Source organism: Lissotriton vulgaris, chromosome 4_1, assembly GCF_964263255.1.
Source record: "Lissotriton vulgaris chromosome 4_1, aLisVul1.2, whole genome shotgun sequence".
NCBI classification, from domain to species: Eukaryota; Metazoa; Chordata; class Amphibia; order Caudata; family Salamandridae; genus Lissotriton; species Lissotriton vulgaris.
Window position 1 is genome coordinate 240,868,248 of NC_141691.1, and position 14,191 is coordinate 240,882,438.

The 14,191-nt window shown below is 43.8% G+C and overlaps 1 protein-coding gene across 2 annotated transcripts in view; it reads right to left on the reverse strand.

The window, feature by feature from the left end:
* LOC147718624 (neuronal PAS domain-containing protein 2-like) overlaps positions 1-14,191 on the reverse strand; it is a 552,138-nt gene that overhangs the window by 60,400 nt on the left and 477,547 nt on the right. For both annotated transcript variants that reach the window (XM_086918582.1, XM_086918581.1), the window contains 3 exons: positions 11,421-11,502; positions 5,783-5,906; positions 293-399 (listed from right to left, as the gene is read on the reverse strand). In XM_086918582.1, coding sequence (XP_086774708.1) covers positions 293-399; positions 5,783-5,906; positions 11,421-11,502 — 313 coding nt within the window. The remainder of the gene's footprint in view (positions 1-292; positions 400-5,782; positions 5,907-11,420; positions 11,503-14,191) is intronic.

Consider the following 14,191-nt stretch of genomic DNA (forward strand, 5'->3'; position numbering starts at 1 on the left):
CATTTCCATAAATGTTCGGAAGTCTATTCCAGGGTTGCTCAATAAGTCAAATGTGATCTATTTTGATCTGTTTACATTCAGATATGCAACCACATTTCCAGGACACCCACATGGAGCAAAGTTTGGAGTACATGAAATAACAGCAGTCAGTATAAAAGTGAAATTATTGTTTGGCGTTGTGCTGATTTGAAAAATGTTTTAAAGTACAATTAACTGAGTTCACAAATTACTCAATATTGGACAGGTTTACATGTTACAAAGAACTCATTACACACTGGTTGCTTTTTGTTACCTGAGTGCTGTTGGGTGCCAGCCTCAACATTGTCTTGTCTTGTTGACTCAATGGTACTGATTGTCTTGAAGGCGTGCTGGCTTCCGTGGGCCTCATAGATGATGTGGCTAAAAGAATCACAAAGAAATTATAAATACAGGGTTTTTGAGTCTATGTCTAACACAACCAGTGAGTTTGTAGGATATGATGCTAAGCAGTGTAGTGGTTTTGTGTAGGCCTGGGCCGAGTTCGCAGAGTTCTGCATGAGCTAAGTCGCGCTGCTCGAGCTGATTTTTAGCGCCGGGAGTTTGTCCTATGCTGTAACATCAGTGCAAATGGCACTACGTGCAGCGCAATAGGGCGCTGCTTTTTCTGCCACTCGAGTAGATGTTCTCCTCAGGCTGCAGCTTCCTCAATGAGAGTGACAGGTTTCTCAATGCGAGCGCTGCGACCTGCCATCACCGGGAGTTGGTCGAGCGTCCGATTTTCCTCGCTCGCACTCAACAACTTAGCACTGGTGAGTTACCATAGGGGAATAGCTTCCTTACGCTCAATCAATCTATCATTTGTAAAGTGCACTACTCACCTGTTAGGGTCTCAAGGCGCTGGGGTGGGAAATGCTGCTAGTGCTCAAAAAGCCAGGTCTTGAGGAGTTTTCTGAAAGTCAGCAGGTCTTCGATCTGCCGTAGGTGGATGGGGAGGGTGTTCCAGGTCTTGGCCGCGAGGTGGGAGAACCATCTGCCACAGGGGGTTGCTCTTTGGAAGCGGGGGACAGTGGCGAGGTAGAGGTGGGCGTAGCAGAGCTGGCGGGTGGGTGGTAGAAGCTGAGTCATCTGTTGAGGTACGTTGGTCCAGTGTTGTGGGGTGCCTTGTGTGCGTGGATGAGGAGCTTGCAGGTTATCCTCTTGTTGACCGGGAGCCAGTGCAGGTCTCTCAGGTGGGGTGTGAAGTGGCTGCGGCGAGGGATGTCGAGGATCAGACGTGCAGAGGCGTTCTGGATACGTTGGAGCCATCTCAGGAGTTTAGCCAAGATTCCTGCATAGAGGGCGTTTCCGTAGTCCAACCTGCTGCTGACGAGGGATGGGTGACCGTTCTTCTCGTTTCAGTGAGGATCCTCTTGTAGATCCTGCGGATCATGCAGAGGGTGTTGAAGCAGGATGAGGAGACGGCATTGACCTGTTTAGTCATGGAGAGGGTGGAGTCGAGGATGACCCCTAGGTTGCATGCGTGGTCGGTGGGTGTTGGGGCGGTTCCCAGTGCGGTCGGCCACCAGGAGTCGTACCAGGCCGAAGGGGTGGATCCGAGGATGAGGGCCTCCGTCTTGTCAGAGTTCAACTGCAGTCAGCTGTTCCTCATCCATTCAGTGACGGCCTTCATTCCTTCGTGAAGGTTGGTTTTGGCGGTGTGGGGGTCCTTGGAGAGGGAGAGGATCAGTTGGGTGTCATCGGCGTAGGAGGTGATGTTGAGGTCGTGCCGATTGGTGACGTGGGCGAGCGGTGCCATGTAGATTTTAAACAGAGCTGGGCTGAGGGATGAGCCCTGGGGTACGCTGCAGATGATCTTGGTGGCTTTGGAGCGGAAGGGGGAAGGCGGACGCTCTGTGTTCTGCCGGAGAGGAAGGAGGTAGTCCAGTCTAGGGCCTTCTCTTGGATCCTGGATTTGTGGAGGCGTGTTCGTAGTGTGTGGTGTCAGACCATGTCGAAGGCGGCTGACAGGTCTAGGAAGATGAGTGCTGCTGTTTCTCCGTTGTCCAGCAGGGACTTGATGTCATCGGCGGCGGTGATGAGGGCAGTCTCGGTGCTGTGGTTGCTGCAGAACCCAGACTGGGAAGGGTCCAGGATGTTGTTCTTCTCGAGGTAGCGGGTCTTCTCGATGACCTTTTCTGGGAACGGGAGCAGGGAGATGGGCCGGAAGTTATGGAGATCCTTACGGTCCGCCTTGGGTTTCGTGAGAAAGGCGTTCATCTCGGCGTGCTTCCAGCTCTCCGGGAAGGTGGCTGTCTCAAGGAGGTGTTGATGACTTTCCGGAGATGGGCTGCGATGGCTGTGCTGGCTTTGTTGAAGATGTGGTGTGGGCATGGGTCTGACGGAGATCCAGAGTGGATGGTGTTCAAAATCTTGATGGTGTTGTCGTCGTTGATGTTGGTACAGGAGAGCAGGTGGTTGGTGCGGATGGTGGTCGTGGGGGCAGAGGTCTCAGTGGTTGTCGGGATCGTCGTGGCATTGAAGCTGTCGTGGATGTCTGCGAACTTGCGGTGGAAGAAGGGGGCCAGCGAGTCGCACAGGTCTTGCAAGGGTGGGATGTTGTTGGTGTTGGAGCTGGGGTTGGAGACTTCCTTCACGATGTTGAAGAGCTCTTTGCTGTTGTGCGCGTTGTTGTCTAGGCGGTCTTTGGAGGAGGCCCTTTTGACGGATCTGATGAGGTGATGGTGTCTGCGGGTGGCATTCTTGTGGGCTGCGTGGCTGTCCAGTGTTCGTTCATCTTCTCCAGCTTTCGGCAGGTTTGCTTGGAGGCCCAGAGGTCTTCAGTAAACCAGCTGGCTTTCTTGTTGGTGTAACTGTTAGAGGGTTACTTGATCGTGGCGAGGGTTTTGGCGCAGTCGTTGATCCACTGTCAGAAGTTGCGGGCGGTGGTGTCATGGTCGGTGGGGTCGGCGGGTGAGCTCTAGGGGAGGGTGGTGGTTAGCTAGTACTTGGTGACTTTGCTCCAGCAGCGGCGAGGCATCTGTTGGGTGCGGTGGTGCGTGGTGGGTTTCTTGAAGGTGAAGTGGAAGCAGCGATGTTCGGTCCAGTGGAGTTCGGTGGTGTGGTTGAAGGAGATGTTGAAGGAGACGTGGGGGCTTGCGGAGAATATGAGGTCAAGCGTGTGACTGGCGCAGTGGGTGGGTGTTGTGACGAGTTGTCTGAGTCTGAGGTTGTCTAGGTTGTTGATCAGGGTGGTGGAGTTGGTGTCGTCGTTGTTGTTCTCGAGGTGGAAGTTCAGGTCCCCGAGGAGGATGTAGTCTGTTGAGGCGAGGGCGTGTGTGCTGATGAAGTCGGCGATGGAGTCGCTGAACTGTGGTCGGAGTCCGGGGGGTCTTTAGATGAGGATTCCTCTGAGGGTGGTGTTGGGGTCGTTGTGGATCTGGAAGTACGGAGATTTGGCGGTGCTGAGGGTGTCGTCGGTGTTGGTCGAGACTCTGAGAGTGTTCCCGTGGACGATGGTGATTCCTCCTCCTGCTCCGTTGGTGCGGTCCCTGCGGGTGATCTTGCAGCCTTCCAGGACGGCTATGACTATGTCGGGTGCAGAGGCGGGGTTAAGCCAGGTGAAGAATGCGATGTCTTGGGAAGTTGAGTCGAGTAGGTCCCAGAGTTCAACAGCGTGTTTGCGGGAGGAGCGGGTGTTGAGAAGGATGTATCTGAGGTGGTTGGGTTCTTTCCTGGTCGGCAGCATGGTGGGGCGGAAGCCTGTGAAGCTGCAGTTCTGGCAGGGAAAAGCTCCGTGGGTGCGCTTAGGGCGACCAGGAAGCAGGTGTGTTATCGTCAGGTGTTGAGTGCATGGAGGGGTCTGGCATCATAGCGGTGCCGGCGTTGTGGCGTTGGCGGGGTCCAAGGGTCCTGGCGCTGGGCGCGGTCCAGGCACAGACGGGCACAGACGGACTTGCCTTAGTTGCGCCAAAAGAAATACTCTACTTTCCAACACAAAATGTCCTTAGCTCATTGGTTGGTCAAAGTGTTATTTTTGCCGCTCATGAACCCAGAAGAAGAGAAACTCAAACCCTTAATTTTTCCATGGATTTTAAAGTAATTTGGTAACCCCATGTGACAATTAAAAAACAGCATCTCAAAATAAATAAGAATGCATAGCACCCTGCCACCATGCACACGCAACTCTATGTGTTCTCCATCTTTTTTTCGTCATTGCGGTTTCTTTAATGAGCTTTCATGAAATCTCCAGCCAGTCTGGCTGGTGCATCAGAATAAGGGACTTAGTTACAATCTGGCTGAAAGTTCTCTTTGAGTGCCATTGATATGTAAAAAGAGAAGCCTCTCCTTGAGGTGGGAATTTAGTTTGCTAACTTTTTTTTATTTTTTACATAAGAAATCTCTCTTGCAGGCCCATGGATTAGCACAGACATAAGGAAGTATGAATGAATACCTGCATATTAGTGAATCTTTGTATTGTGTGGAAGCACAGTATAATATGGAACAAACATTTTAGGAAGAAAATAATGAGGTTTGTGAAAGCTGCTCTCATCAGCAACTTAATCATTTAAGGATTTTATGTTGAAATCTATGCATCAAACATAAATCCACAATGACTATATTCTCAGGTAACACAGATGCATAACAGAACACAGCCATGGTCACATTCAAATGTCACCAAACCCTATGAGAGACTCATTATCTTTATCACATGTAAAATATGATGGAGTGTCTCTGCAGAGCAATCAAGTGCAGTCACACTCGCAGCGCACAGTAATAATACTGCTTCTCTAAGTGATTAGCCATAGAAGGTGGCCAGCTCTGACTGGAAGCTGCCCTAATCAAGTTCCTGGAAAGTGCGTGTACGCGTGGGCGAGGAATTTATGCATCGAGTTTTGTACAAAACGAGACAGACCCGAAGGTATCAGAGCGCTTCACAGAGTTAACAAAGCTGTTATTATTATGTGAGTTGCAAATGAGGTAAATATAGATGCATAGTGACAGTATGTAAACAAAGTGTACGAAAGTCATTAGTATATTTTGACGATATAATTTTGGGGTAGATACAGCACATATATATATATATATATATATATATATATATATATATATATATATATATATATATATATATATATATATATATATATATATATATCTCGCTATACATAGTTAGCATAGCAGCAATTGCACGTGTGGAGTAAATAAAAATGTATAGCAAACAATATATAAAGGAAATTACAACGGACTGTAGTATAGTTGGACGATTATATATTTCTGAGGTGGAAAGGTAGGGTGTTCAGATGGTGGTTGAGATGGTGGGGAGAGTGGAGACACATTTTCATTCCCACAATAGTGAGGCTCATGTGATTTAGATAATGTGGATTGCGAGCAAACAGACCAGTAAGATGGTCCAAGGGGGGAGGGTATAGATATGTGTTGAGGAGAAGAAGTTTCAGTTTTATCATGAAGTGAGGAAATGATTGATTGACTAACATTGATGTTCTTCAATATGCAAGATCAGTGAAGCGGTAGGAGACAGTGCAAAATAATAATCCATTGCAGCAAAAATGAATGGCTCTTTTACAAAAGTTTGTTTGATCCTTATTTAGTTTTGGTACCTGAACGCAAACAATTCCAAATTACGTTTACCAGAAGTGGTGCTGACTAAATTACAAAACAATCTCTATGCTTCATGATTATTTTGGTGCAAAAGCTTAGTTCATACCAGATATATAAGTGTATATGTTAAAATGCCGCCTTGACAGTGACTTATCAGTAAGATATACTGTTGCAAACTTTTTCGCCTTTAGAGTACCATACATACATGCCGAATCCGATAGTGCTGTACGTGATGATCTCCGGGAGCTATGAGAGGAGACGGACAATCGGTCCCTACTCGTGTCCTGGTTCGCTGCACAATGCCGGATGTCTATGTAACTATTGTGGCTCTGGAAAAAAACACACAGGGACATATCAATCAAAGTGCTATGAAGAACACGTAATGACAAACCTCACTTAAGGAAGAAGCTGAAGACCCATCTCTGCCAAATTCACCTTCTCGCTGACTCTTCAACAGCTATACATAACCATTATTCTTCCTGACCCCCTCCCCCCCCTCCCGGTCCCACCATGCCGGTTCAGTGTGCTTTAAAGCAGCCAGTTACAAATATGCAAAAATCTCTACAATTAATCATGCTCATAGTTAACTTTGGTGTGGGGCAAGAATATTGACTACAAAATATTGTGTGACCATAGTACCATAGTCAAAATATTGCAACTGCAAGAGATATTGTGTAACAGAATATCAAAGGTAAGTATATTGCTTTTTATATGTTTGTCAGTATTATCCATGGTAAATTATAGTATGCTTAAATGTCAAGGTATATAATATTATTGTAATGTCTTTTGTTGTTTCTATATTTTACTTACACTTTTACATATAAAATAATGTTAAATTGTAAGTTTTAAGTGATTGGATTTTTGTTTATAAAAATTATGGTTGTGTTGTGGGTTTTATTGGGGGATTGGGTGGGTAGTCATTTATTTGAATGATGTATTATTTATTTTTAAATGCATATTTTTATAATTGTATTACATAGGGGGATTAGGGGAATACTGTTTTATTTGAAACACCATCTTAATTGTCAATATTTTAAATATTTGATAATATTTTTCTATGTAGTTATATTTAGGTTGTGGAGTTTATTATAGCATTGGACGGGCAGTATTTTATTTTCATGTTGTAGTAATCAATATAATTATTTTAAAAATTGACCCTATTTATTTATATTTTATGAATTGCAGAAAAATGAACAATGGTGAAATGGGTTTGTAGTTTTCTATTATTGACGAGTTTCATCTACATAGATGAGGGTTTTAAGTAATAATTATTTTAAATTAGTATTGTCATTGTGCCAATTTGTATTGAAGACATATTTTGTGGTTCAATGTTCAAGTTCATGTATATTTTTGAAAAAAACTCATTGAATACAAAGATGGGATTTAATTTTTAAAATGTTTGTATTGAAAGTAAATACATTTAAAAAAGACATCTATAATTTATCATTACATTAATTTATTTCAGAAATTTGTATTTATATTAATTAACATGTTATTTTCATGGGATAAATAATGTTATATATATAAATATATATCCACCACCAGCCCCGTCTCTTCCTAAAGAACGGGTCCGACACATGCATTGGAACCACACCAGGGGAGTTTTATTTGCCACCATCCAGACATCACAGTTCAATAAAAACACCTGGCAGACGCGTTTCGGCGTTTGCCTTCCTCATTGCCATTGTGTTCTTAGAAACAATGGTTCTGTGTGGGGTATGTACTGCTCATTTTACTCCCATTGGAGTCAAGTTTGTCCAATCAGAGGCTCCGTTCTTCATACCTCTGCTGCAGTGATCGCTATGAATGCTGGTAAATGGAGTCCCCACACTGAGAAGTAGTCCGTACAGGTCTCAGACAGGGCTTGTAGGCGCTTCCCCAAAATGTGGACTCAAGGTGCAGTGACCGGTCCGTGCACTTAGTAATGCCCCAACAGTTGTCGGCCATATGAGTCTGCCCACTTTCTGCTGCGAGAACACATCCTGGCGGCAATCGTCTCCCGGTGGTGTCCCAGTCAGCTGGAACAACGCTGCTCTCTCCCCGGTACCGAAACAAAGTCTAGGGCGGGGGGGGGAGGTCGCCACTGTGTGCATTCAGCACGCAACACCACAAAGCAATGCCGGCATCAATGGAGCATCAGACCGAGAGGCGTGTCGGATTTGCAGCGCCGACTGCTGCATAAACATCCACCACCAGCCCCGTCTCTTCCTAAAGAACGGGTATATTTGTGTATATATATGTGTGTATATATAAATAATATATATATATATATATATATATATATATATATATATATATATATATATATATTTACTATCTAAATTTAAAATAGGGAAAGATCTAATATATATATAAATATATATATATCCACAACTCGCATCCACCATCTGCCGCTCCTCATTTTCCCGGGTGCCTCCTTAATGCACGGTGGAGTGCGTAAAATGTTTCCAAACACGCAGATCGAATCCCCGAGCTGTTCAACTCTCAGCATATTGTTCTCTTTTGATAGGAGCGTAATGTTCGGGTTTCCTTAGTTGTGAGAAAGCCTCGTCCTCATATTGTTATTTATTTAGCAACACAATATTTCCCCCTTTATCACTGGGTTTGATGACTATGTTTTCGTCATCCCGTAGATTTTTAATTGTGTTCCATTCCAGTTTATTAAAGTTTCTTTTAGCACCATTGAATTTCTTTTTCTGTAAGTCCTTCGATTCTTCAATGACTACTTCCTGGAAAGTATCTATCGCATCATGTGCGCCCTTGGGATTAAAATGTGATTTTATTTTCATGCTACTTCTGCAGCCTTTCTGGACAATTCACCCTTCTTCCAGGAATTTTGTTGGTGATTCCCTTGGGTCCTCCCATGAATTGGTATCTTCCATTAGTCCTCGTACCGTAATCAGTGCTTCCATATCGGTACCTACCAATGAGTTTGTACTTGCATCTCCATCTGTGGTCATTGGTACTATGTCCTTGGGATGGAGTTTGAATATCTTCATTAGCAAACAAAGAGGGTATTTATGAGGCACTTTCTAAGATGACAGCTGTCAAAGAAATCATGAACGGTACCGATGTACTCTGAATTAAGAGTTTGTCGTGTGACAAGCCCATTCAGGGCATAATATGTTGAACAAGGGTGAAATGTACATTCTTAAAAATGAATTATAGTGAACAGTGGTCATTGTTATTGAACAGTAAGAGTATGTGCTAATAACGTATCTCGAACTGTTGAGGTTGCGGAAAAAGAAAAACCCATTCAGGGTTGTGCAATGTGACATGAATTATTTACTCCGTGAATTATTTGCTTAAAATTGATGCAATGAACTCGAGATAAACTTTATATCGGATGGTGATTACACTGATCTGAGGCATTACAAGATGGCTGCCAAAAGTGAATGAACTATTGTGCCTCTTTTTATGTTTACTTTTTAACATGTGATGTGTTGTTGATTGCAAACTTTATTTAAATGAAAAAATTTCTCTGTCAGCCAGCACTGACGAAGGCGGCAACGCCGAAACGCGTTTGTTTGTTGACTGAGTGTGCGCGCTAAAATAAACTAAGCGCCTGTATGCAGCACGCTGCTCCGCAGCCTGACAAAGCCGCTAAATGTGACAAACTTTGTTGGATTAAATATCGGCTTTGTCAGGTCGCGGAGCAGCCCGCTGCATACAGGCGGATCCTACCGCTTTGGAATTGTGGGCGCATATTGGAAAGGACCTGTCCCTGTGTGAGGGATTTGGTATGAACAACACTATCGGCAGGTCAGATGCCGTCAAACCACTTGGGATTTTATTTGCATCTATTTCACGAAAGGCAACCAACAACCACTGGGTATTGTATAATATGTAGAGACTCCAAATACCAGAGGGCTTTGCCATGCACGCCCATGTGGACGGGAGAATACGCCCAGGAGGCGAGACTTTTGAATAAAATACAGGTGTGCTCTACAAGTTGTTTGCACTCTCTTTTGCTGTGGGCTTGTGATCAAGAATTGAATTTCGAAACGCGTTAAGCCCGTTATTTTGGATGGCAGTGACAGGCGAAAGATGTCTGTTTCCCTCATATGTGTGGAGAATGTTCCGAGGTGGCGCTCCTAAATGTGACAAACTTTGTTGGATATATATATATATATATATATATATATATATATATATATATATATATATATATATATATATATATATATATTAGATATTTCCCTATTTTAAATTAAGATAGCGAATCAGAAACCCCGTTATATTTTTTTATTTCTCCCAATGTCAGCCAAACAGAAGACATTATTATGATGCATGATATATGTATTAAATATATGCATACTTCCTATGTTAATTTGACAGATTAGAATACTAAATATTTGCCCTCTAACACAGTCATGCTTCACAATGTAAGTAGGACTGGAGTTAGAATAGTAAATATCACCCTCCTTCCCTGCACCCACAATTTATGGACTTCCCCCAGTGTTAGCAGGACTGGAGTTAGAATGGTAAATCTGATCCCCCACATTTACACACGTTCTCCAAGGTTACTAGCACTGGCGTTCGAATACCAAATATGGCGCCTCCAAAACAATTCATGTTTCAATCTAGTATTGAAGAGGAGGACCAGTATTTCATTAACTGGTCATTCTACCTCTAAAAAGTAAAATAATTTGAGTAAGATATATATGATGTTGTACCCAGCAGAAAGCAAACCTACCTGTAGACACTTCTTGTGTGTCTCTGTTATTCCATGCATCCAAGTCATGTTTTAAAAACAAGTTCTCTGTTTTGAGTTCATTTTGTATACAGACTATAAGGCCTTGTCAATACCTCATTTAATTAAGAAACATCGCTGCAGTACAGTATAGTGCATTTCATATTTATCAGGTGTCTTACAATTAGGTAATATGAAATTCAACTTATGGGGCTATAGAAAATGCAACCTATTCAAGATTCTCCCATTTGAAATGATTACTGTTTTGGGAACTGGAACCTGTGTTTCAAATAAATGAGCTTTGAGAACAAAGTGTCTGTTGCAAACATGAATTTGCAAGAATGATGAAACATGAATTTGCAAGACAATAAAGGACTAACACTCTGTGCCCTCCTTGTAAGGTGCTTCCTGCTTCAAGCAAAAGCCCCCACTCCTAGTCCATTAATTGGGGACGTTCACACCATCAGGGGCGGCCTTAGGCATGTGTAAGCTGTGCACCTGCACAGGGCCACCAAACCCCAGGGGCCACCAAGCCGATATATAACCTTAATATAATAATCCTCTGAGGATGGATACATATTTGCGTGGCGGCCCCTAGCAGGGATTTGGCGGGCTCCGGCTCTGTTCCACTTCCAAATACCCTGACCCCCTCCTCTTCACTGGCCTCCGCGCTCCGCCCTGCCCGGACCCACTCTTCAGGGGCCCCTACCTACCCTCCCTGCCCAGGGCCACCATGAGCCTAGAGCCGCCCCTGACACCATCAAGCACAACTGCCACCTTGCGCCGGAATAGAGCACTGAAGAGCAGACAGGTGACCAGTTGTGTGAGGAGCGGTGCTTAAGCCTGTGCACCTCTTCGTATGTTTGACCTAGAAACACATTTCTTTCTTAAAATATGTAAATTATACAGCACATGATGGATTACGGAGTAAGTGCGAAAAATCCATTTTGATGCGGGCAAAGTTGTGAAATCATGTTTTCCACTCAGCAATGAAATTAGTTATTTCTTTCCATGTTTATAAATCTTCTTGGCTGATGTGTTATCTTTGAAACAGACACTGATCGATGAATCAATTGCAAGTAGGTGGAGAATGCTTGAGTTATTGAGCAGGGGCTTCATCTTGAACATTATTTGGATTCAGGGGACTTACCTTCACTGAAGCTGCTGCCACTTCTGTGGTGGACTCTTCCAAGCCAAGGTCGCGTCTTCTTTCAGCCCGTACCTCTGCATAGCTGTGGTAAGAAACAAGTCTTAGTTTGCTTTGTAAATTGGAGCACTTAGCGAACATGAAAATGTGTTGGAGAACAAATGCGTGACACTCTTTCAATGTGCTTTAACAAATGTTTCCCCCAAAAATTACAAGAGTTAATTCATTCATGCTAGCAACGTGCCAAGTGGTCTACTATAATAGGTCTGGTAGACATGCCAAACCCGCAAGGCTCCTCCCCTATTCACTTACAAAAGAAGCTGAAAACACGTCTCTTCAAGCAACACCTTATCGCAGGATAACTATCTACTTCCTGTATCAACCTCGATACATCCCCAATGCAATACACTTCAAAAGCTGAGCCCTTTCCTGCATTGCTCCTAAAGCGTGAAACAAAGTGCTAATACACATAAGAGAACCCTCATGCCGCTAAGCATAAGAGCCTCCTTCTCACTTCCTGAATTCTGCAAGAAGCTGAAGACCTGCCTTTTCGAGTAGTCCCACTAGGTCTTAGGTGAGCCGAGACTCACACCGGCTTTGTGCCAGGAAACCATCCAGGATGATAGTGCGCATTACAGATCTGTATAATATAAAATAACATACCAATACACCTAAACCCGACCTCAAGCACAGTGTTTCTAGTAGTAGTTTTAAAAGAGTCCTCTGAAAGTGGCAGGCATTTACTATAGCCTTATAGCCCGCCGTAGCGGGCTATACCGGCCATTAAAGGCCCGCTGAATCATTAAAGGCCCGAGCCGAAGGCGAGGGACTTTAACGAGACAGCGTCACTTTAATAGCCGGTATAGCCCTGCTACGAAGGGCTATAAGGCTATTAGAACATTCTGCCACAAGAGGGCAGAATGTTCTAACAAATTAAACAAAGGGTTCTCGAAGCTCGAGGGGATATAAATCCCTTCGAGCTCTGAGAGGCCTTTGTGGAACATTGGACTGTTGCTCTGCGGGCCTTTACCGGCCCGTAGAAGCAGGGAGCACTCCATTGTCTGCAATGGAGCTCCCAACATTCCAATGTTCTAATTAAAGTTAAAGTCAAGGGTAAGCAGACACTTAGCACATTTGAAGTTGTTCCATTGCGGTTTTAATATGAATGCTGCCATTGCATAGCTGGCAAGTGGCTCTCTTTTCATTTGTGATGAGACACCTTCAGCCATCGTGGCTGTTCAGTCAGTAATGTGTTCATTCTGGGATTTGTAGTTTTACTTTTAATGTATATGAAGTTATATTACCTAAAAAGCCATAACTAGCTAAAAGTTTCCCAACTGGGATAGGATTACAGTATTAAAGTTTGTCTACTACTAGGTCAGAACCACAAGATTCACCTGCCTCTTCATCTAGGAGGAAAGTATATACTGTATTGTATGTAACAATACATCTTCCCCACTACATTGGTTATACATTTGCCTCAACCCTGACTCTCAACTGAACCATAATACAACCTCTCACTAAATCGGACCCACCCCTACTGCAAACCCTAAACAGTTATAGTTATTATGATAAACATCATAGTATTCGCAGTGCTAGTATTTTCGATGTAGTGCCTCCAACCAAGTGATAAGTTGATGTGCTGGACTGGAGATAGTGGGATGAACCAAGCCGTTCCCATTTCATGAGGTTGGCTTTCAGCTGACATTACTAGGAATGCCGAATACTGCTTGCTTGATTTTTGTTGCCATGATATGTGTGACCTAGGAAGTCCCAACAGAGTTTGTGCAGTTGGATGAATACGCAAGACTGGGTGAAAGTCACCCACGTGGCCGACTGACAACCATGCATATCGGCCGTCACTGAGGTCTCATCTGGACAAACACATTCAGTGCTACTGCGTTACCCTTCACTTGTATATTTCGTTGACTTCGTCTAATCATTTAAAAGGCATCACTTTTATGGAAAACTTTTCTTAAATTGTATTTATGTATATCACAACTGTAGACTTTATAGGAAATGAGGCAAAACTAAATGCTTTTCTACAATATGTCGTTTAAATTGAATACATTGACATTCAGATAATATTTACAGCCATTAAAGCATTATACTTAGCTATTGTAGTACCAAAGTGCACAAGTTAAATGTAATCAAATATATTCAACCATTGCATTGTCTCAAAGTGTGCAGATGGTAAGTGAGTTGCTATTTTAAAAAGGCTAAGAGTTTCCCTCAAATGCCTTAAAAATGGGGATTCTATTTCTAGCCATGGGAAGCTACCTTTTCCAAGTTCACTAGTCAAGGCAACTCAAACCATAATTGGGTATGAGATTTCTAGCAGTAACTGCAGCTTGCACCAGAAAGGACCTGCATCTGGTAGCAAGGAAAACCAATACGAACCCCTTGAGAAGACGAGACGTAAAAGACCCAGCCGCCTGAAAACACCCACAAGGTCCCTGCCAAGCCTTGAACACAGCCCACTGGACCTTGAACCTAGCAGGCAGCGAGTCCACATCATAGCCATCCTGCAGACACTGTAGCACTAGCATTTGATAACACTCCTATGGACCAACCCCCTTCTCAGCACACCCCTTCTGCACCGTAGCCCCACAGCGATCATCCGTGTTTATAATGGACAGTCACTTAGAAGCTTGTGCGTCGAGTCAAACGCTAAAAAAAGGACAAGGGCGTCCCCACATACACAAACACACACAAAGTGAGTATTTTACTCTAAGACCAGCATGCCGTCATTCCGGCGGGAAAGGTAAAGTTAC